This window comes from Bombina bombina, chromosome 3 (assembly GCF_027579735.1).
Source record: "Bombina bombina isolate aBomBom1 chromosome 3, aBomBom1.pri, whole genome shotgun sequence".
Classification (NCBI taxonomy): domain Eukaryota; kingdom Metazoa; phylum Chordata; class Amphibia; order Anura; family Bombinatoridae; genus Bombina; species Bombina bombina.
This window is the reverse complement of record NC_069501.1, coordinates 563,985,767-564,011,369: the sequence shown is the minus strand read 5'-3', so window position 1 is coordinate 564,011,369 and position 25,603 is coordinate 563,985,767. Positions and strand designations below refer to the sequence as shown.

General features: G+C 34.9%; 1 protein-coding gene across 1 annotated transcript in view; it reads right to left on the bottom strand.

The window, feature by feature from the left end:
• Positions 1-8,315: 8,315 nt before the first annotated feature.
• Positions 8,316-25,603, bottom strand: part of NKAIN1 (sodium/potassium transporting ATPase interacting 1) — a 78,960-nt gene continuing 61,672 nt past the window's right edge. The window contains exons 6-7 of the mRNA XM_053707104.1: positions 23,274-23,355; positions 8,316-9,187 (exon numbers count right to left, since the gene is read on the bottom strand). Of these exons, the coding sequence (XP_053563079.1) occupies positions 9,178-9,187; positions 23,274-23,355 (92 nt within the window). The 3' untranslated portion in view covers positions 8,316-9,177. The remainder of the gene's footprint in view (positions 9,188-23,273; positions 23,356-25,603) is intronic.

Sequence of the window (25,603 nt, the reverse complement as noted above, 5' to 3'; positions counted from 1 at the left end):
CACTCACTCTACCGTGCTTACCAAGATGCAGGAGACCCATTTCAAGTAGAAGATTCCATCTTGTGTATTATGCACTAACACAGTATCTGGATCAGGAGTACTCCGAGGCGCCAACAGGAGGAGGCTGCAGGATGAATCAGAGAGACATCTGAGGAAGGCTAGTGACAAACTCTCAGAAGGAGATTTACTTTCACTGCCAGTTGTACTCCTGTACATGCCTTTGTCCTATTCCCAGCTCTTTGAGGGGGATAATAGGTTTTATACTGGTTTGGGAACCCCTTTCAATCGACGTGTAGATCGGCACTTTCACCATCACTAAGGAATCATGGGAAAGTGGGAGGGATTAAAGCTCTGTTATGTTGGGTGATTTACCTACTCCTGTAGGACTCGACTTTGGACACATGATGGCTTGTGGACTCTCAACCTCCTTATGAAACAAATGTATTTAGTGTTTAATGTCCCTTTTAACTTCATTAACAAACTAGATAATCACAAGATTATAAACAAAGGTATCTTTTATTCAGTAAGAGTTCTGGATCATCTTAGCATTCAAATCTGTGCTTCAGCAGTAACAAAAGCCTTTCAAAAAAGAGTGATAAATATTTCTCAAAAGGTGTATAAGAGTGAATGTTTGTGTCTTACGGTGAGTTCCAAGTATTTTTAGAGTCTCAAAATGTCTCAATGGTTGTGCTTTATTTAATGTTGACTGATACTGCTAAATATATATTTTAACTTAGCTGTAGAGTTAATTTTAAGTGTAACTTGCATATTTCTAGTAATTTTGAAGTGAAGTGTAACCTGAAGAGATGATAGATCTGTGGCTGACATTTTTGGCTTGCTTATCTTTGAAGTTAACAATAATTTTGAAACTTTGACACAGCTTTTGTGGTGCGGATATATCCATTTAACCCTAACCGATACAATAATGCAAACGGGAAAAGAATAAGAACACTGTTTAATTCAAATATACAAAAAAATGACATTTTCTGAGGTACAACATTGAAAAAAGTCCTTTCATACAACAGTAGGGGGTGCAAGCAGATAATGGATTCATTTTCTTACTAAGGATGCTATGATAGTAACAATGCCAGTACCCCTCAGACACACTTCATGATACGTACACACGGCACAGGAGATGGAAACACTATTATACCACTCATACAGTTTAATAATGTAATATGTATTCATCAGTAGTCCTAGATACCTCTTCACTCATTCAAGAAAGTTGTAATTAATTTGTTTACGATCAGCTTACGAGGGGTCATTGGCATTATCGCTGCAGATACAGTTCAGCAATACCGTTGTTAACGAAGTATCTAATAGGTATTATTTAATGGACTTAAGAGTAAATTTTCTGTTTCATCTATAAGTGGGTAGCTTAAAATATATTAGTTCTTTGAAAAATAGATATTCCAATGCTTACAAAAGATTTTTTTCTTTTATAATTACAGAGGCATGCCCCATCTACCAACCGAGACGTGGGAGTTGTTATTATTGGCCAATGAGCAACTAATCCATTATTATTTTTTATTTACAACTCATGCATTTCACGTTTTTTTTAAGTAACAATTTAAAACACTTTTTCATGCAAGAAAACATTTTTTTAACATGTTTAACTGCTCTCTGTTGCATGCATGATGCACTTTATATGCACATCACTTACTGCAGTAGTACCTATTTTTCCATTAAACACTTGAATTTGTAGAAACCGCACAAGTAACGATCAGCCAACTGCAGCTTTCTCGCTATACAATATTTTGCCATTATATATATATATATATATATATATATATATACACAGCAGTTATAAAAGTAATGCCAGACCCATCACACCTCATACACTGGATTACATACATAGAACACAGAGGGCCAGATTGCAAGTGGTGCGCTATTTAGTGCTTCTGTGCTTGTGCGCAAACAGCGCCAGAAGTAAACTTTTAATGTGTGCTGGTTAGCACGCATATTACAAGTTGAAAGTAAAATGTTTGCGTACGAGTGAAAGCCAACATGCGCAAATTTGAGGACTTCGAATAATGCAACCACGCTAACTTCTTCTCCCTAGAGACTTCAATAGACAGCACAAACTGTTTTTTATCGGTCACGCTAACCCGATTGAAGTTAAACCAACAGCACTTACTCAAAGGTAGTTATGAATATTTTACATTCCAATGTTCTTCACATAGAAGAAAATGGTCTATTTATTTATATTGCTATATATATATAATGTATTTTTATAAAATATATATATATATATATATATATATATATATATATATATATATATATATATATAAAAATATATATATAGGCATAGGTATATACAGATATATATATATATATAGGAATATCTAAAGGGATGCTAACCCCAATTTTTTTTTCCGTGATTCAGATAGAGCATGCAATTTTAAGCAACTTTCTAATTTACTCCTATTATCAATTTTTCTTCTCTCTTTTGCTATCTTTATTTAAAAAGCAGGAATGTAAAGCTTAGAAGCCGGAAAATTTTAGGTTCAGAACCCTGGATAGCGCTTGCTTATTGTTAGCTACATTTAGCAAGCCAATAAGCAAGAATAACCCAGGTTCTGAACCAAAAATGGGCCAACTCCTGCACTTTACAATCCTGCTTTTTAAATGAAGATAGCAAGAAAACTAAGAAAAATTGATAATAGTAAATTAGAAAGTTGCTTAAAATTGCATGCTCTATCTGAATCATAAAAGAAAAAATTGGGTTTAGTATTCCTTTAAAAATACATAGAAGATTCCCCCTATGTGGAGAACATTGGAATGTAAAATATTATATATTATAGCTATTTCCATTCAAATACATTGTCATACACCATATAGCTTTTAATTTTTATAAATGTTTTAATATTTATATAAATAATTTGATTAGATAGTGTAAATATGAGTGTAACTTAATTTAAATGTATTTATGTAGTGTTTAATGCAACTTGATTTTAGCCTTAACTCTTTACGCGAGGACTTCAGTTGTGCTAAACTAACTTTCAACTTGTAATATGCCGCAAGTTAACGTGGGCGTGATATTTTAATATTGCGCACGCTAACGTTAACTTGTAATCTAGCCCATAGTGAGCAGGAAGCCATCATTTTATCAGTTACTAAACCATGTATATATATCACAGGTACAGTGCCGCTAGCTGCCCACCTCTCTCACTCGCACTACTACATTATGAAGTGTATATGGAGAACAAATACAGTTAATGACAATCTCCCTATCACGCAGAATATGACATTTTGTACATAGTAAAATAAAACTCAAACGCAATAAAATAGTAACATGAACATGTTCTATTGCTCTGGTCCATTGGTCTATAGAAACCACTCATTGTTTTATGAAAAATGAATTAATTTTTTGAAATGCCCTTAACTTCAACACAGCACATATTTCAGCAACCTTTGTAAATCTTTAAGGCTAATAAATAAACCTTTTAATGAAGAAATATGTTTCATAAACTAAAAAAGCCATAAAATAATTGAACAGAACCATTCGTACAGGATGTACTAATTGAATGCTTAGTAGTTGTGTCTTGTGATATGGATCTTGAGAGAAGCTGAAAAAGCAGGAGATTTCAGAATACGGCATATCTAGTAGTGCCCAGCAAGTTCCCTATTCACTCTGATTTATGTGACCTAACACTCTAGCAGTGATATGTGCCCAGTGAGTTCCCTACTCACTATGATTTATGTGACCTAACACTCTAGCAGTGATATGTACTCAGCAAGTTCACTATTCACTCTGGTTTATTTGATATAACACTCTAGCAGTGATATGTGCCCAGTGAGTTCCCTATTCACTATGTTTTATGTGACCTAACACTCTAGCAGTGATATGTACCCAACAAGTTCACTATTCACCCTGATTTATGTGACCTCACAATCTAGCAGTGATATGTTCCCAGTGAGTTCACTATTCACTGTGATTTATGTGACCTCACACTCTAGCAGTGATATGTTCCCAGTGAGTTCACTATTCACTTTGATTTATGTGACCTCACACTCTAGCAGTGATATGTTCCCAGTGAGTTCACTATTCACTCTGATTTATGTGACCTAACACTCTAGCAGTGATATGTACCCAGCAAGTTCACTATTCACTCTGATTTATGTGACCTAACACTCAAGCAGTGATATGTACCCAGCAGGTTCACTATTCACTCTGTTTTATGTGACCTAACACTCTAGCAGTGATATGTACCCAGTGAGTTCACTATTCACTCTGATTTATGTGACTTAACCCTCTAGCAGTGATATGTACCCAGCAGGTTCACTATTCACCCTGATTTATGTGACCTCACAATCTAGCAGTGATATGTTCCCAGTGAGTTCACTATTCACTCTGATTTATGTGCCCTCACACTCTAGCAGTGATATGTTCCCAGTGAGTTCACTATTCACTTTGATTTATGTGACCTCACACTCTAGCAGTGATATGTTCCCAGTGAGTTCACTATTCACTCTGATTTATGTGACCTAACACTCTAGCAGTGATATGTACCCAGCAAGTTCACTATTCACTCTGATTTATGTGACCTAACACTCAAGCAGTGATATGTACCCAGCAGGTTCACTATTCACTCTGTTTTATGTGACTTAACACTCTAGCAGTGATATGTACCCAGCAGGTTCACTATTCACTCTGTTTTATGTGACCTAACACTCAAGCAGTGATATGTACCCAGCAGGTTCACTATTCACTCTGTTTTATGTGACCTAACACTCTAGCAGTGATATGTACCCAGTGAGTTCACTATTCACTCTGATTTATGTGACTTAACCCTCGAGCAGTGATATGTACCCAGCAGGTTCACTATTCACCCTGATTTATGTGACCTCACAATCTAGTAGTGATATGTTCCCAGTGAGTTCACTATTCACTCTGATTTATGTGACCTCACATTCTAGCAGTGATATGTTCCCAGTGAGTTCACTATTCACTTTGATTTATGTGACCTCACACTCTATCAGTGATATGTTCCCAGTGAGTTCACTATTCACTTTGATTTATGTGACCTAACACTCTAGCAGTGATATGTTCCCAGTAAATTCACTATTCACTTTGACTTATGTGACCTAACACTCAAGCAGTGATATGTACCCAGCAGGTTCACTATTCACTCTGTTTTATGTGACCTAACACTCTAGCAGTGATATGTTCCCAGTAAATTCACTATTCACTTTGACTTATGTGACCTAACACTATAGCAGTGATATGTTCCCAGTGATTTTAGTATTCACTCTGATTTTTGTGACCTAACACTCTAGCAGAGATATATGCCCATTGAGTTCTCTATTCACACTGATGTGACCTAACACTCTAGCAGTGATATGTTCCCAGCAAGTTCACTATTCCCTCTGATTCATGTGACCTAACACTCTAGCAGTGATATGTGCCCAGCGAGTTCCCTATTCACTCTGATTTATGTGACCTAACACTCTAGCAGTGATATGTACCCAGTGAGTTCACTATTCACTATGATTTATGTGACTTAACACTCTAGCAGTGATATGTACCCAGTGAGTTCACTATTCACTCTGTTTTATGTGACCTAACACTCTAGCATTGATATGTTCCCAGTGAGTTCACTATTCACTCTGTTTTATGTGACCTAACACTCTAGCAGTGATATGTACCCAGCATGTTCACTATTCACTCTGTTTTATGTGACTTAACACTCTAGCAGTGATATGTACCCAGCAAGTTCCCTATTCACTCTGATTTATGTGACCTAACACTCTAGCAGTGATATGTACCCAGTAAGTTCACTATTCACTCTGATTTATGTGACCTAACACACTAGCAGTGATTTGTTCCCAGTGAGTTCACTATTCACTCTGATTTATGTGACCTAACACTCTAGCAGTGATATGTACCCAGCATGTTCACTATTCACTCTGATTCATGTGACCTCACAATCTAGCAGTGATATTTACCCAGTGAGTTCACCTCACACTCTAGCAGTGATATATGCCCAGTGAGTTCCCTATTCACTCTGATTCATGTGACCTCACAATCTAGCAGTGATATTTACCCAGTGAGTTCACCTCACACTCTAGCAGTGATATGTGCCCAGTGAGTTCCCTATTCACTCTGATTCATGTGACCTCACAATCTAGCAGTAATATTTACCCAGTGAGTTCACCTCACACACTAGCAGTGATATGTGCCCAGTGAGTTCACTATTCCCTCTGATTTATGTGACCTAACATTCATACCTGTGAAATATGAAACTTCTAGAAAGAGATATTACTAGTGTCAACTTCCTGATTTCAGTTTATAGCATGTATCATGGCTTTTTATATTTCTTAAGGTTATGGACTAAAAATGCCTTAAGCGCTCTTTATGTCTTTCTCAGGTCCCCAAACACTGCTTTTCTTATAGTTAGATGTCATGAATACCATTAGTGGGCAGGGGGTGCTATGCAGCACAGCAAACCTCAGAGGTGCCTGCTGCTCTGAATTTGCGTGGTACTGTGTAAGTGTCTTTTCTACATGGTCAGAGTTTTACACAGACCAAGGAGTCAAGTAAAGCTGAAAGGAAGGTGATTAATAAAATACAGGTAGCCCTCAGTTTAAACCGGAACAGTTGTAAAAAAAAAAAGCAGTGTAATTGTATAGTTTAGCACACTGGTTTTCAAACCTGTCCACAGGCCTCCCGAGCAGGCCAGATTTTCAATATTACCTTGGATGAGAGCAGGTAAAATAACCATGGTTACTAATCAGCTGACTATTTCACCTGTGCTCCAGTTCAGATATCTTCATAATGTGGCCTGTTATGGAGGCCTGGGGACAGGTTTGAAAACCAGTTGTCTAGCACCATCCCTGTCAGTGGGTAATTATTTGCTTATAACATCATAGCCTTTGATGTTGCAGTTCAGGATCCCTAAACATATACAGAGATGCGTGGGTTTAGGGCCCTGCTTTAGTAAAGTATAATTATGTAATAGGGCCAGCTCTGTAATTAAACCTGACCTTTAAATGGGCAGCATACTGTAAAAGTTTTTATCCCTTAATGTGTTTCAGGTGAATTGTTATACCAGCAGCAGAGTATAAAATGTACGAGAAATTGCTTATTTTGGTTTAGTTTGGTATATGAAATAGCTGGTTTTGTTCTTTGACACCACAACCCATCAAAATAGGTTGAGCTTGCACGGAAATCAGATCTTATGTTATCACTTTCTATCCACACAAATGCTTCCTTATCTTAGCTATGGTTTTATATCAAATCCCAATACTTAAAGAGAACGATTGGATATTAACATTTAATTACTTATCTCACCTACTATATCACCTACCTCCCACTGGGAGTGTAATTTATCATGCTGGCTAGGTTTACAAAGCTTTTCTATAGCTTATACTAATGTATAGAAACTTTCAGTATAGGTTGGGATTACTACAGGTAAAATAAGCTATTTCAAATGCCGATATAAAGTTAAAGAAGCTATTTGCAAACAATGTAATACAATCCAGCAGGTAAAATTAATCATTGGGAACAAAATTAAAAAGGAAAAAATGTAGCATAAACTGTCCCTTTAACATGCTGCCTACAGTTGGGTTTAGACTGCAGTAAAAGAGAGTTTGGGGTGGGACATTGCTTTATTCTTGGACCCAGGCAGCACAATAGAGAAATGCATTCTTGAACCCAGGCAGCAACATAGAGAAATGCATGGAGGGGTTCAAAAATTCTTAAGAAACTGACAAGCCAGAATAATGAGGATCCAATACACATTATTAATAATATTATATATTTTTTTGTGAGCCAGGAATGGAATTCTGTTTTTTCTGCTTCAGTGTATGATTTATACGACCAGATTCTAGCTATCATTTTAATTTATTTCAAATGGGTGGCAAAAACAATCATTTATGTTAAATGCAAAACCATTATGCTAAATGTTCAAAAGTCCATAAAGGTGAGAGTCCTACTGAAGCTTTAATATTTGGAAAGTTATTAATTTGATAGAAGAATCAAACAGTGCTGCGGAATCAGTTGGCGTTCTACAAATAACTGAAAATAATAATAATTGCTGAAAAATGTTCACTGTTCTTTAATGCACAATGTCAGGTTTTTTTCATGCATTTTCCTATGATACAAGCTTCTGGGTAATAACAGTTCATTGTGATATTCCCCTTCAATTAATATGAAAAATAGTTCTCTATTTTATCCTCTATTTTAATTATTGTATGAAGACTATATGGATGATGAAGAATATAAGTGGCTTTTTAGCTACCTGAGGGAAGAAAGAAACACACACACACACACACATACAGTATATATATATATATATATATATATATATATATATATATATATATATATATATATATATATATACACACACACACATTCACACACATATAGCCATTAAACACTGCACTGTCATATGTTACTATAGTAACCAAAAGAGACAACTGGACCCTGTATACTTGAAGGTCAGAACCTTGAACTATTGATTGCCACATTCACGGCCAGTAAGCAACCAAGATTTAAATTGGGGATATACTCAAGTCCTTGAGGGGCGCTTGAGCACTGATGGATTCAATCAAAGTGATTAAACCTTTGCACAAGCAGTTCATACAGAGATTCTGAAATCTTGTGGCACTAGTGGACTTGAGTCTGAAGCCCAGTGGTTAAACAATGAAACAAACAAAAAAAACACAATAATTAAATTATATCCTATCGTAACACTCTTCCGCGTCATTTAAGAGTTGCGGCGTTCACTTAAAGTCTACAGTGAAATTTGAAGATCATTTCTCAAACCTTCCCCTTCTCTCAGTAATGTACAAGCAAACATTTGTGAAATCCCATAATATAGTGATCAGTGGTCTAACTGGGGCAGTTTTGTTGTCCAGTCCTTTTGTTTTCGGGTATAAGAAGTGCATCTTCTTCTCCTAATGTGCAAAATCTACAACCATATAGGAATTAATGAAAATAAAAATGACAGTTATTCACCTAAAGATAAAAAGTCCATTGTACAGCCAGTTGAAGAATATCGTAGCATCATTACTGCTGCTTTTTTTTTTTTCTTTTGTCTTTAAGGCATATCCACCAACGATCAAGATCAAATAATTTTGTACAGAGCTGTAAGTTTAGAGGTTGCAAAGGTGGCGGTTGTGTAATCTGAAGAACACCTGCAGCAGACACAGAACCAGCAGAGAGGTCTAGCCAGGTCTGAGGAAGGAAGCAGGTGACAGGAGATTAGAGGAGATGCAATGTGACAGATACTTTCACAAATAAAACAGACATAGATAACTGCAGCACAGAATGCATATCAAGAAGCTACCAACCTACTCCCATAACTTAAAGGGACATGAAACCCACATTTTGTTCTTTAACGATTCAGATAGAGCATAACATTTTAAACAACTTTTTCATTTGCTTCTATAATCAAATTTGCTTCATTCTCTTGGTATCCTTTCTTCAAGGAGCAACAATGCACTACTGGAAGTAAGCTGATTACATCAGGTGAGCCAATGACAAGAGGCCAATCAGCAGCCAGCAACCAGTAGTGCATTGCTGCTCCTGAGCCTACCTAGGTATGCTTTAAAACAAAGTATAACAAAAGAACAAAGCAAATTAGATGTAATTAGTAAATTATTAAGTTGTTTAAAATTGTATGTTCTACCTGAACCATGAAAGGTTAACTTTACCTTTTGTTACCTCTTTTGTTATCTGTTACCATAGTTAGTGCCATGATCAAAGAATAATAATGTTTAATTTATGAGAGTAATACAAATTTAAATAGATGCTCCGGATTTAGAAGACCATTAAATACAGTAGATTTGCAATAAAAAGATAATTCAATAACACTCTGAATTTTAAATAAGCAATTAAATCAGCAAAAGATGGTGCCTCAGAAAGTGTGCATATAAAATGACTGTGCACAATTCAAGTAATGGAAGTGAACTGGAGAGTTTTTTTAAAATGGCATGCTCTATCTGAATCATGAAAGTTTAATTTTTACTCCACTGTCCCTTTAAAAAGACATAAAACTAATTTTTCTGTAGTGTTTAAATAAATGAATGTAGTAGCCGAGTGTAAAATGTTTTGAATACATTAACATTATGTTGCAATTGTTTTACAGCAGCTAAATCCTCACCACCACCACCATTTGCCTTATTTGGAGGAGCAATCTGGATTTGATATGAGTAGACAAAGCACAGTCATTATGCTACCAATGGTTGCATTGTTTGTAGCTTATCACCAATGCTGATACCAATTAGGAACATATATGTGGCAGAGTTGCACTTCAATTTCTCAGAAGTAGAAAACCCCACAACTTACAGAGTAAAATTACAGGAAAAGGGGCAAACGTGACACAAGGCTAGGGGAAATTGGATTAACTTTGACATTTTCCAGAAAATTTTCTACTCCTCACTTCAAATTCAAAGTAAGTGCTATTGCATAGTCTTTCTATTGTGTATTTGTCTCTGAGGGAAATCTAACTATCCTAACCTAAGAGATGTGGGAGCAATTTCTCAGCACACATTAAAAGCAAATATCTCTCTTACCATCACTTGTAAAACAAAAGAAAACATCAGTAATGTGTTAATCAGTCCACGTTTATTAAGCAGCAAATTATGGGCCAGATTACGAATGGAGTGCAAACATTTTTTGTGGGTGTTTGCGCTTGTTGGGCTTATTGCTCTTATTACGAGTTGAAAGTAAAGGTGATCGCTTGTGCGCAATTGCGATTTATGCTAGAATGATTACTGCAACTTCAGAGCTCTGGTTAACTGTTTCGCAAAACAAAAAAGTTGCACAAAACACATAAAAAATGCATTAGAGAGTACAGTTACACTCATAATAACACTATCTAATACACATTAAATAAAATGTACATAAGTTATAAGGGCTCAAAGATATGAGATCTCAGGTGTTGGAGAAAAAGGCAGGCAAAGGGCTTTAACATAGATGTATATGCACTTTTATTTATATATATAATAAAAGTGCATTGGAGCCCTTTGCAGTTAAGTAGATGAAAACATGTAAAAAGCATATTTATGAAATATTCATATTTAATAAAGGTTTTAACTACTGTATGTATTTAGAGTACATATTTTACATTCCAATGTTCTGCACACATTTATAAATAGATATTCCTATATATATATATATATCTGTAAATATCTATACCTATATATAATCATGTTTATATATATATATATATATATATATACACACACAATATATATATATATATATATATATATATATATGTATATTGTACAAAAACCTATCAGATATATGTATAAATATTTATTTAAATATATGACACACAATATTCTAAATTCGACTTTTTGCACTCATCGGGTTAATGAGCGAGCAAAAACAGTTTACTTTGAATGAGCGCAAGAAGCTTACTTTTAGTGTAATTAAAGCTTGAGCCCTATATATCTGCACCCCTTTAAATACCCAGCTGTCATGTACATACCTAGATATTTTGTTTTACATGGCAAGCCATAGCAAGTGAGAGGACAGGTTAGCATATCTAAGTAACACTTTTAATAGCAACCTGACAATTTAGATTATTATTGGTCAGCCCACGATCCTAGCTGTTACTGAGGAAGACATATGAGTAATTACACAAGACCGGAATTCACTGCAGCATATTTATTATTATATACAACAGTGTTTCTCAACCACGGTTCTCAAGTAGCCCTAACAGGGCAGGTTTTCATTATAGCTGAACTAGAGCACAGGTGAAAAAATCAGCTGATGGGTGAGAGCAGGTTAGTAACCATGGTTACTGATCAGCTGACTATTTCACCTGTGCTCTAGTTCAGCTATAATAAAAACCTGGCCTGTTGGAGCACTAAAGGACTGCGGTTTAGAAACACTGATATACAAAATATAACATCCATCTCTAGCCAAACATAGGGGCTCTCTATGGTTTAATAAAATCTGTAATGCAGACTTGATCATGAACAGACAGGATAATTAAGTTTAAAAGGGACAGTAAACTATTTGAGATTGTAATATGAAATGCTTAATTATATGTATTAAAAATCTTTGAAATATACTTTTATTATTTATTTTGTCCCCTTTTTGTGTAATTTTATTCTAAAAATGATGGACTTTTCAACCCTGCTCTATCGATTGCGCTCAACTTGTAAACGTAGCGTGTAATGAACCTAATAACTAGAGGCATATAGTAGAAATATGGTCTATAACTAAAAGAAAGCTAGTTACAGCTGGCAATAATATGCCCAATTTTGACCCAGTTGGGTAGAACAGGTATTAAAGAACACTAATGTCACATTATAAGGAATTAATATAATCATCAATTATCGAATTTATTTGGTGAATCCAAAAGCATTTTAAGTCTAACTAAGCATTATACTGTTTTACTGCATCTGTGTTCAAACTATATTGATTTAGATATCAAACTTCATATTACTATGTGAAATATTATACCTGGTAGGGTGTTACAGAAACACACATTCCAATCTCAGAGAGCCTGTGATAAATAGAGCACAGCTTGTTAATTACATTTCATGATGTAATAACATTAATACTAGAGCTGCAACAACTAATCGTCATAATCGATAATAATCAATTATGAAAATAGTTGTCAATGAATCTCATAATCGATTAATCGATTAGTTGATTTGCAATTAGTTGGTCTGTGCACAACACCAGCTGCTTCACTCCAATGAACTCCTGCACATGGTATTGTGTTTTATGGTTATGTCCTTAGCCTAAAGGACGTCTACAGACGTCTACTTTTCACTTTTTCAGGACAGTATACGTTTACAACTACCCCTGGCTTATGCGCAACCCAGATATAATAGTCATCATTTGGATTGTTTATATTAAATCATGTGATTTGGAACTATGCTTTTCATGATATAGTGCTGAGCTTGTTATTTACACCTTGCCCCTAGATTGATGGGAGTTATTTAAATTGATGTACACTATTATCTGTTTGCACAATTATTAGCCTATTGCTTGCTATTGCTGATTATATGTACTGTATACATAAATGTGTAAGGCTTTGCCCTGTTATTGATATACAGTCCTTAACGCTTTTTGATTTTGTTTTTATTCGTTTTTTTTTATATTTTTAATAAATTGTGATAATATGTACCAGATTCAACCTTTATAAGTATATATTCGTTATTTTTAGAGCGGACTAGATATTTCCCCTAACCTTATAGCTGGTTATTTACCATTGCATATAGATATTCAAGATATTTTTATGTTAGAATGAAGTCAAGGGTTACTTTATTGAGAGGCCCCTTAGCTTAGCATTGGTGAAGAGCTAACAAAGATAAATATCCCACTTTGGTGAAATTGGCAAAACCCTACTTATACATCTCAACAGCCTTTTCTCTGCTGCAGGAAATATAGCTGCAAACAGAGAACCATCCTTAGCCAGAAGCATGTGGACATGTTGAGATTTTTGCATTTCAATGCAAAGTTTCTGAAAGAATGAATAACAGAATGTTATTAACAATGATAGTCTAACTCTTTCTAGTTCTACCTCTTTTCAGTTTGTGGTTTTGTTTTGTTTAATTATAAAACTGTGCTCTGCTGCATAAAAATTGAAGAAACAGATGTGTTAATGTAAAGTTTTAGTCTGAAGTTTATATTTGTAACACTCAGTATATGGATTTTATTTAAAACATAGAAAACTATTATTGACTCTCTTTTTATCCGATTAGTCGATTAATCGGAAAAAAAATCGGCCGATTAATTGATTTTGAAAATAATCGTTAGTTGCAGCCCTAATTAATACCTTGCAGTTTTTACTGTGACCTTAGTATGTATTTTTACAACTCACAAATGGATGGAGCTTCCAAACACCGGACTTACAATGGGGTAGATCACATTCTTTAGAAAAAAACGTATCTAATTACTTTCTATGGAAAATTACCATGTGGATTATTGTAGATAAGTAATTTTATAAGTTTTTCTAATGGATTGTGATCATCCCCAAAACCAGATACTAATTAATTTACCCTATTATTATATTGACTTGAAGGGATAACCTAGTCAAAATTAAACGTGCATGATTCAGATAGAGCATGCAATTGTAAGCAACTTTCTAATTTACTCTTATTATCAATTTGCATTCCTTCTCTTAGTATCTTTATTTAAAAAAAGCAAGAATGTAAGCTTAAGAGCCGGACCATTTTTGGTTCAGCACCTGGGTAGCACTTGCTGATTGGTGGCTACATTTAGACACCAATACGCAGGCGTACCCAGGTGCTGAACCAAAAATGTAGCATCTGACTAGTTATTGCCTGAATCATAGAGAGAGGAGATTAGGTTGGTGACTGTAATGAATATAGAAGAAATTCAGAAGTAAAAAGAAAAGTAGTAGAATTATGGCACAGCACTCTTCTTCAATGAGCAACTGTAATGTTACTAGTATTTTATAACAGATCCCAATTGTAGAGTAACATTGTGCCAGTGCTTATTTTTTATTGACATGGAAACCAGTATTGCTGAGGTATTTTAATTCAAATAAGTAGAGTTTATTTGTAAATTATATTACTATTTTATATCGCCTTTAAACCAGCAATATATACTTGAGAGTATGTAACTAGAACTTTAACCTAAAGGTGACACGTGAAAAGTATATTCTGCCAAAGAATTCATGTTCATGAGTACGGTGCACTAGTGGTAATACATGAAAACTGTAGGTGTTGCATCTAAAATTATTGTATTTTATAATTCATTTTTATACTAAATGTGCATGTGCTGAATTTAAAACAAACAAAACATTTTTTGATTCTACTTTGAATTCTAATCAACCAGGGAACACTTCCTGTTAGCTTCAAAATCAAATTTTTAATGGAAAAACATGTTTAAATAGTGGGCTTTTCTCTCTCTTATAGGGACATCATTTTGGGTTCAGTAAAGAATATTATATGAACCCATACTATAATTACGCCTTTATTTCATTTTGAAAGTAATCTATTCTTGCAAAATACTACTAATATTTTCATATTCCAGAGCATTTGGATTTGTTTCATATCATCTGTCAAATTATATGACAGCTGTGTCATTAATTAGGAATAAAAAGCCAGGAGCAACTGTATGAAAAATATAATAATACAGCATCAATTTGCATTTACTACCCCAGGCCAGCAGCAACCAGCACATATTATAGTGTTTAATACTATGAAACCTCATACCTACATTTTCAGCTTGCTATATTGCAGATGTGTCACTCCCATAGACGGGCTAGATTTAAGAGTGGAGCGCTATTTATTGTTCCCGCTTGCACGCTAACTACACTAGTGGGCGTCAGGTAGCAAGCGTATTACAAGTTGAAAGTAGAAATATTTTGCACGATCACTAACCTGACGCGCGCAAAAGGCTGAACTTGGAATATTGTGACTGTGTTAACGTATTCCTCCACAGACTGCAATGAAGCGTAAAAAGTGGGGGGAAAACCCAACAAATCGGGTAAACCTGAATGCGTTTCATCAAGTGCACTAACCCAACATGAAATATGAATACATTCCAATGTCCTTCACATAGCAGACTATGTTCTATTTATTCTTAAATACATATTTCTATATACTGTATGTATATGATTTTTTTTGATGCAATATATATCTATACCTCTCTCTCTCTCTCTCTCTCTCTCTCTCTCTCTCTCTCTCTCTCTATATATATATATATATATATATATATATATATATATATATATATATAAATAAAATTATGCATAGGAATAGATATATACAGATAAATATAGGAATATCTATTTAAAAATACCTAGAACATATTCCCCAATATGAATAATATTTGAATGTGAAATATTTACAGTAAATACACAGTTAAACACTTACACTATTAAATATGAATGTTGCACAAATATGATGTCTATATATGTATACATATTTATGTGTTTATATGTGTATATATGTCTTTGAATACATATATACACATATAAATACATAAATACATATGTACACACATATAAACATATAAATATACATATTTAGACATATATACTGTATGTACAGTATTTATGTCTATGTTAAAGTCCTTTGCAGACTTTTTTTTCTAACACCTGAAACCTCATATTTTTGAGCCCTTATAACTTTTTATACAAAATTATTATTTTTATAATTTTATTAGTGTTTTTATGATTGTAACTGTACGTTTAAATGTATTTTTCATGTATGTTGTGCAACTCTTTAGTCGAGCATAACAGTTAACCAGAGCTCTGGCATGTATTAAATTCAACTACAAGAAAAGTATGTAGGTTAGGACCAGCACTCCCTTGTAGATATCTCAAACACCATATGAGTGGGTGCTAGCTTGTGGAGTTTACCATCTTGCTCCAATATACTTGTAAAACATATGAAAGCTGCACACTCTGTTCCAGAAGTGAAAAAGGTTTATTAACAAGCAACCTTTTGAGGGCACCTGCCCCTTTGTCAAGCTAAATACAAACTACACGCAGTGAACATTTAAACCCATCTCCAATGATAGGCTGACCAATTAAAATTCACATGTGACAAGTGGGAGGGGTTATACACATATCACAGTTTAACCCATCCTAGTTACACTGTTAACCCTTTCTTAACCACATTACTTTTTTCATTACATCTTAATTCTATATACACAGCCTATAAACATTCTAAGGTAGAGAGCACAAAATAAACACATCATAGTGGCTATAAAATGCTGACATTTGAATCAAGAAACAGAAAAAGCAAAAGCAAAAAACATGTTAAATTACATCTTAATTCTATATACACAGCCTATAAACATTCTAAGGTAGAGAGCACAAAATAAACACATCATAGTGGCTATAAAATGCTGAAATTTGAATCAAGAAACAGAAAAAGCAAAAAACATGGTAAATTAATGGGTTAAGATCAAACTCCCTGTTCATACCTTTTGGATACATGGGGGTCGATTTATAAAGCAGCGAATGCTGCTTCCAACCCACTCCGCTTCAGGTCCGCCTGAAGCGGAAGTTAAGAAGCAGCGGTCCTTAACTCATCTGCCACCTCTGAGGCGGCAGACAGCAATCATCCCGATCAAATAGGGGGCGGTATTGCACTAGCAGTTCACAAGCGTATGCTGTCGGCATTTATTGATGTGCAGCGAACATGATCCGCTATATCGGATCATGTCTGCTCGCACCTACATAAATTGACCCCATAGAATCAATTTTCCAGATCCACTTAGCCTCTTTATACAGCAAGTCGTTTGTCTGTCACCTCCTCTAGCTTCATGTTTAGCCTGGTCTAAGACCATAAATCTAAATTGTGTTACCTGGTGGCCCATTTTGTGGAAGTGGGATGGTACAGGTAAATCTCTTAATTTTGGGTTTCTTATAGTTGACCTTCAGTATGTTGTCCTATGCGGTCCCCCACCCTTTGGGTAGTCTCACCAATGTATAATAGCCCACATGGGCATTTAAGGGCATAGACCACATTGGAAGAGTCACATGTATAGAAACTATGGTTGCACCAATACCATTTTTTAAAGACCGAGTACAAGTACCGATACTTTTTTTTAAATACTCGCCGATACCAATTACCGATACTTTTTTATGTCATGTGACAGTGTCCCAAGTACAATACAGACTAATGATTTAAGATAGCTTCATTATAATTATGAAGAACTGTAACTCAAAAGACATTATGAAATAATAAAACTGTTTTATTTGCTTGTTGTCACAAAGCAAATATTACATTAAAATATATTCATAATAACAACAGTAAATAACCAATGTAATATCACAACCAACCAAAAGTGCAATACAGTAAAAAATATACCAGTGCACTGTTTAAACATGGGGAACACTATGGGCTAGCTTACATTTGACTGGTAAGCTTTACCAATGCTCTCATTACATGTCCAACTCCATTAAAGTCTATTGAGTTGGAAATGTGAACAGAGCATAGGTAAAGCTTACATATTAAATGTAATCTAAATCTAGTCCTATTGTAAGATGTGTGTTCATATGAATTAACTTAATTTTTTCTATAAACACTCTTCCTGCAATTATATAAGCTAAGGATGTTCTTCAGAGTACAGTATGTTTTGAGCATAATTGTGCAAGATAAGAACTAGCAGTATAACAGGCAATCTAGCAATTAAAATATTTTTTCAAAAGTTAGTAGCAAGTTCCTTTTAAGGAACAGCATCTCTGTATGTTCAGCTATACGTCTGTTTCTGCTATCAGTAATGTCGTTTGATGCTAAGCTGAACAGTCTTTCACTTTCAGCACTACTGCATTGGGCAGAAAGATAATTTTGGGCCATTTTAGCCAGAGCTGGAAATCTCAGTTTATTAACTGCCCAGTATTTCAGGGGTTTGTCTGAACGAGGTACAGTGATCTCTCTTACAATAATACAATACAACAGCAATTTGTAGTGGCAGAACAGAAGTGAACCATTTTTAGTTGAGTCTCCACTACAGCTTAAAATGAAATGGAAACATGCAGTTTGAAAAAACTCCACAAGATAGCGTATGGGTAGGAAGTGGAGATATCGGTTTAAGTATCGGTTTAAGTATCGGTGCATTGGCATGAGTACAAGTACTCATGCAAATACTTGGTATCAGCACCGATACCGATACTAGTATCGGTATCGTTGCAACCCTAATAGAAACCTTTAATTTTGTATTTGAAACCTGTGTAGGGATGTGAAATCTCTCCTCCCTTTATCACACTATTACAGAAGTGTCTGTATATATATATATATATATATATATTGATTGTGATTGGCTCACCCATGTGTTCAGTTAGAAACCAGTAGTGCACTGCTGCTCCTTCAACACATGATACCAAGAGAATGAAACAGATTAGATAATAGAAGTAAATAAGAAAGTTGTTTAAAATTGTATTCTCTATCTGAATCATGAAAGAACATTTTTGGGTTTCATGTACCTTTAAGTACTTTGTGAATGTTATTGCTTAAAGTATTGTAGGTACTTACAAACGTCAACTTCTTATCTGGGGCTTTTACTTTTCTAACATGCATATTGGATCTGAAACCTGTTAATTCTGTTTCACTATAACCACGTTCCTCAAATTTCATTGCATTTCATTTAATCTTAATTCCTTTTTTACAGGGTCTGTTACAATCTTATCAACCCTGAGGAACTGGGATTTTGGAACTGACTTAAATACATTGGCGGGGGTGGTGAAAGCTTTTTCTGTGAAGAAGTGTGTTTCTATCTGTTGTTTTTGTGTAAAGGTCACGTTTGAGCATGCCTTCTTCTTTATATATCAATGTATCTAAAAATTCAATCTGATACACATCATGTTTTGATGCAAATTTTATAAAGGGTACATCTGTCTCAATTTCCAATCTGAATTTCTCTAATAGCTCTAAGGGACCTGCCCAAATTATAAATAAATCATCTATATAGCGGTACCATGTTAAACAGTATTTTTTATAGTTTATATTAGTGTATACCATCCTTTCTTCAATACTGTCCATAACCAAAGAGGCATATGATGGGGCCACATTGGACCCCATAGCTGTCCCTGTTTTTTGTATATAAAATGTACCATCAAATAGAAAATAATTTGTGTTAAAATTAATTGTAACAGTTCAACCATAAAGCTAATTTGTTGAATGTTGTACTTTCCACATGCTTTCAGTTTGTTTTCAATGCATTCCACAACTTCATTGTGTGGGATTACTGTGTAAAAAAAGACACATCCCATGTGGAAAGTACAGCATTGTCTCCCAAGTTTTTAAATTCTTTTATTTTTTAAAAAAAATCGTCAGTGTCCCTTACATAAGATTTACCCACTTTATTCAAAGCGGCAAGAATTTTATCCAAGAATTTTGCAGCATTACTCAGTATGGAAAATTATTTTCTATTTGATGGTACATTTTATTTACAAAAAACAGGGACGGCTATGGGGTCCAATGTGGCCCCATCATATGCCCGTTTGGTTATGGACAGTATTGAAGAAAGAATGGTATACACTAATATAAACTATAAAAAAATACTGTTTAACATGGTACCGCTATATAGATGATTTATTTATAATTTGGACAGGTCCCTTAGAGCTATTAGAGAAATTGAGATTGGAAATTGAGCCAGATGTACTCTTTATAAAATTTACATCAAAACATGATGTCTATAAGATTAAATTTTTAGATACATTGATATATAAAGAAGAAGGCATGCTCAAAAGTGACCTTTACACAAAAACAACAGATAGAAGCACACTTCTTCACAGAAAAAGCGTTCACCCCCCCCCCAATGTATTTGAGTCAGTTCCAAAATCACAGTTCCTCAGGGTTGATAAGATTGTAACAGACCCTGTAAAAAAGGAATAAAGATTAAATGAAATGCAACAAAAGTTTGAGGAACATGGTTATAGTGAAACAGAATTAACAGGTATCAGATCCAATATGCATGTTAGAAAAGTAAAAGCTCCAGAAAAGAAGTTTACATTTGTAAGTACCTACAATACTTTAATTAATAACATGTACAAAGTTCTTTAGCAAAATTGGCATATTTTGAAATATTCCTGCCCAGATATTGAGGAGTTTAAACAACTGCCTAGAGCAGCATATCGCAGGGGACACACTAGTGGCAAGAGAATAGTTAGAGCTATGGTATCATCACAGAAAAAAGATATACCATACTTTTATAAACTGAAACATGGCACATACCCATGCTTGGGATGTGCACACTGTAATAGTGTGATAAAGGGAGGAGAGATTTCCCAACCCTACACAAGTTTCAAATACAAAATTAAAGGTTTCTATACTTGTGACTCCTCCTATATGGTCTATCCCCTTAAGTGCCTATGTGGGCTATTATACATTGGTGAGACTACCCAAAGGGTGGGGGACTGCATAGGACAACATAAGTCAACTATAAGAAACCCAAAATTAAGAGATTTACCTGTCCCATCTTACTTCCACAAAATGGGCCACCATGTAAGTCAATTAAGATTTATGGTCTTAGACCAGGCTAAACATAAAGCTAGAGGAGGTGACAGACAAAAGACTTGCTTTATAAAGTGGATCTGGAAAATGGATTCTATGTATCCAAAGGGTATGAATAGGGAGTTTGATCTAAACCCATTAATTTAAAATGTTTTTGCTTTTTTGTTTTTCTGTTTTTTTATTCAAATGTCAGCATTTTATAGCCACTATGATGTGATTATTCTGTGCTCTCTACCTTAGAATGATTATAGGCTGTGTCAGCCCATCGTTGGAGATGGGTTTAAATGTTCACAGTGTGTACTTTGTATTTAGCTTGACAAAGGGGCAGGTTCCCCCGAAACGTTGCTTGTCAATAAACCTTAAATTCAACTACGCTCGCAATAAAAGAAATCTGCTAAAACCAAATTATTTTAAAAAAAAGAAAGAATACAGATTCTGGGGAAAGAAGCGCTCTAGCGAAATAGCCTTTACTCACATTAAAGATGGTACCACAACACGGTGGAGGAGGGTATAAGGAGAAAGGAGCCTCTATGCAGCAGTCAGTGTCTCCGTATTGACACTCAGGAAAATCAAATGTAGAACAGGTACCGCGAACAGGGTACAAACTCCAAGGCTCAAGAAGGTAAAATATCTAATTGTAATTCCAAAGTAGATTACAAACATGAAATCCACATAGCATGCACAGTGCTCAGGTGTGAACAGAGGAGACAGATAAATCACATTCAAACGTGCTTCGTGCGCGCACTTGTTCACTGCATACTGGATAGTTAGTCTCTACAAACTTATATATAGGCTTCTTAAAGTGACGTATACAAATTAACATAACATTAATACAAAAGCTGCTTCATTTGCAATGCAGGAGACCTATATGTAAAACCTGCAATCATGTTGAGGAAGGTATCTCATTTAAGTCATCTGTTACTGGATTGTAATATACCAACACATTTTTCATTACTTGTGCAACTACTCATGTTGTTTATTTACTAACTTGTCAGCTGTGTAAAAAACAATATATAGGAAAAATAAAAAGTTCTCTGATATATTTCTGCAACATCTTAGGTCTATAGAAGACACTGACTCTGATACACCTGTGGCCAGGCACTTTAAAGATAACCATAATGTAAATACGTCAATCTTAACATTGCAGGGAATAGATCATAGCCCTAGATGGAAGAAAGGAGGTGACCGAGAAAACAAGTTAAATAAAAGAGAGGCTTTCTGGATGTTCACTTTATAAACAAGCTATCATGTAGGTCTAAACATTAAAAGAGACTTGGATCTCTTTACTTAGTCCAATTTTTTTAAATTAATTTTCATGTAATTATATAGTCTGATGAATTTCTTATTAATTGTATATGTAGTTATATATTTTGATGAATTGGTGAGATATGTCTATAATATGCTATGATGAATTTGATTATTGTTAGGATTTATCTGATATTTGTTATCCAAAAATGTATTCTCTAATATTTTAATAGCATTGATGTGGCTTAGATTAGTCTAATCTTGTATGTATATATATATATATATATATCAGCTTTTTACATATAAATTACTATTCATGATGTGGCATTATTATAGGTAAATTAAGCAGAGTTTGTATTAATGTTATGTTTTTAATTTGTATGTCACTTTAAGAAGCCTGTATATAAGTTTGTAGAGACTAACTATCCAGTATACAAGTGTGCATGCGCACAAAACGCTTTTGCATGTGATTTACCTGTCTCTTCTGCTCTCACCTGAGCGCTGTGAATGCTATGTGGATTTCATGTTTTTAATCTACGTTGGAACTAAAATTTGATATTTTACCTTCTTGAGCCTTGGAGTTTGTACCCTGTTCGCGGTACCTGTTCTACATTTGATTTTCCCGAGTGTCAATACGGAGACACTGACTGCTGCATAGAGGCTCCTTTCTCCTTATACCCTCCTCCACCGTGTTGTGGTACCATCTTTAATGTGTTCTACATATATATTTATATATACAGTATATATATATATATATATATATATATATATATATATGTGGCTTCAAATTTTCACTAGTCCTGAACGAGTAAGAAATTGCAGCAGACGAGTGAAAAAATTGACCTTTTCCTTTCCTTTGAGTGGACTAGTAACTTTTTCTCACTCTATATACATATAAATAGTATCCAAGTATAATTCTACATACATAAGCTGTGATAACCCCAATGATGTTATGCTTTACAGAAAATGTATATAAGACATAAGCTGTGCGTAATATCATTTTCTTTATATTCCTTGATCTTTTACAGCTTGTTTCCACACCAATAACTCTATCACCACTGGCGGTGGTAACAAATAGACAGAAACAAGGTGAAAATGACATTGTTACTTACTTATATAGTGGCTGCAACTGGAGGTGAGAAGTCTTCATGGGGGCCTGATATCCATAGGAATCATAGGAGCCAATAAAATCAACTGCAGAAAAACAAAAATAAAAAAAAGAAAGAAGATGATGCTATTCAATAAGTAATTAAATCTATTGGGTGCAATTCTGTTGTTAGGGTTAAAGGGATATGAAACACAAATGTATCCATTATTATTTTTTCTTATCTTTTATTGAAAAGCAATTGCAAGAGCACTAGATGGCAGCACTATTTACTGCCATGTAGAGCTCCAGACACCTACCTAGGTATCTCTTCAACAAAGAATACCATGGGAATGAAGCAAATTTAAATTATAGAAGTAAATTAGATTTTCTTTTTAAATTGTATGCTCTGCCTGAATCACGAAAGACAATTTTTGAGGTTCATATCTCTTTAATATTAGAGAAACGAATGTAGCTTTCATCCTCGCGTGTACTGTGCTAGTAAAGTAAATGCATTATTCTTGGAAGAATGGCTTTGTAAATTAAATATTTTCTAAGTTAAGATAGATAATCACATACAAAAATCTTGATTATTAATCATGTTAAAATTCAGGTGTACCCAAAAGTTAGCAACAAAAGTGAACAACAGATCACAAGATAGTTGTGTGAGTTCCTATTTTACCCATATACAGCAGACGTAAGACAGGACATGTATACAGATATGCATAAATGTATCTTACATGGGTATAGTCTGCATCTCTATGGTGGCCTCTGGAATGACAGCAACATTTCATAAACATGTAAAAGGTTTATAAATTTAGGCTGAAACTAAAACAGCTATACCAGTTGTGTACTTCCTACTTATGCTCATTGGCTGGCAGACACTTCCTAGTAATAGGCTTACCATAATTTTTAGAGGTGAAACTGGGACCACCTGGTGTGGTGCCAGTGGGGGTGTGGTCAGGAGCATGGTCAAGGGGGTGTGGCAATTACCGGTCCTTTTAAAGTAGTAGCTTTTATGTGTGTAATGTTTCGTGGATACTCAACCCTTCCTCAGTGAAACAAGTGAATCACACAGTTTAAATAGACCATTACACCACCCCCTAGTAAAAAAGGCACCATTACGTTGTCATGGAAAATAAATCATTAATCTAAATCTCAGATTCTAAATAATGCCAAACATCAAGCATAATTATCACTTTCAGTGGAGTGGTGGATTCATGGAATGAACTTCCATTTGAGGTGGTAAACACATAGACTGTAAAGGAATTTAAAAATGCCTGGGACATGCATAAGGCTATCCTAAGGAAAAAGTAACATGTAATATGGGTAAACTTGATGGGCCTTTTTGGTTCTTATCTACCGTCAAATTCTATGTTTCTATGTTTCAGAATTATTAATTTCACAATTTAATATCTGCAGTGTAATATGTGTTTTATGTGTCTAATTAAGGAACAGAGCCAAATACTGATAAGGCATAAATACAACATTGAATGAAAGTAAAAAAGAAACACGTACCTGCTAAAGCTGTTTAAGAGGCTACTCTATACCATAATGCAGGAAGATTATAACCAAAATGCTATCCTGCATGAAGTAAATCAAGATCCAGGCCAAAATTCCTGCCTATCTGTACTTCCTAGTCATACCCATATGATTCCCCTAAAGGTGTATTTCCGGTGATGTCACCAGGGGTCGGGGGGTGTTAAATTCTTTGAAAAATAAACCAAGTAGTACTACAAAATAAAATAAAAACCCTATGCTGCTCACTCAGCCTGTAGGACTAAATGTAAACTTTGAAGGGCACGAACGTTAAGCTAAGCAGGGCTGTATGTAACAAAGTACCAGCATCCAACTATGCTGGAGAGCCACAGTCCAGTCATTTTGAATAATGTGTCCGGGTTTCAGGTGGTCTGAAACCCGGACATATGATTTGAGACCTGGAGGTGGCAACCCTACTGGGACAGAATGTACAACTGGGTGGGACACTGGGACAGCGCCTCCAAACCGGGACAATCCCAGTAAAAGTGGGACTTCTGGTAAGCCTACCTAGTAATGCTCATTGGCTGATATGTACTTCCTGCTAATGCTCACTAAGCATTGGTAGAAACGACCTATAAGCTAATGAGTAGTATTAGGAAGTGCACAGCTAATACTGGTATATTAGTTTATATTTAAACAGCTTTTACCTCATTTTTTTCCATAGAAAATACTTACATATTTAAATGTTGCTTTTTTATATTGAAGACAAAACATTTTTGAGAACAGTGTCCCGTTAAGTCAGGCACATGCACAAGAATATCACAATGAGTAAAAAGTAGATCCCATCTCAATATAGCCTAATCATCTCTGGTATAACTG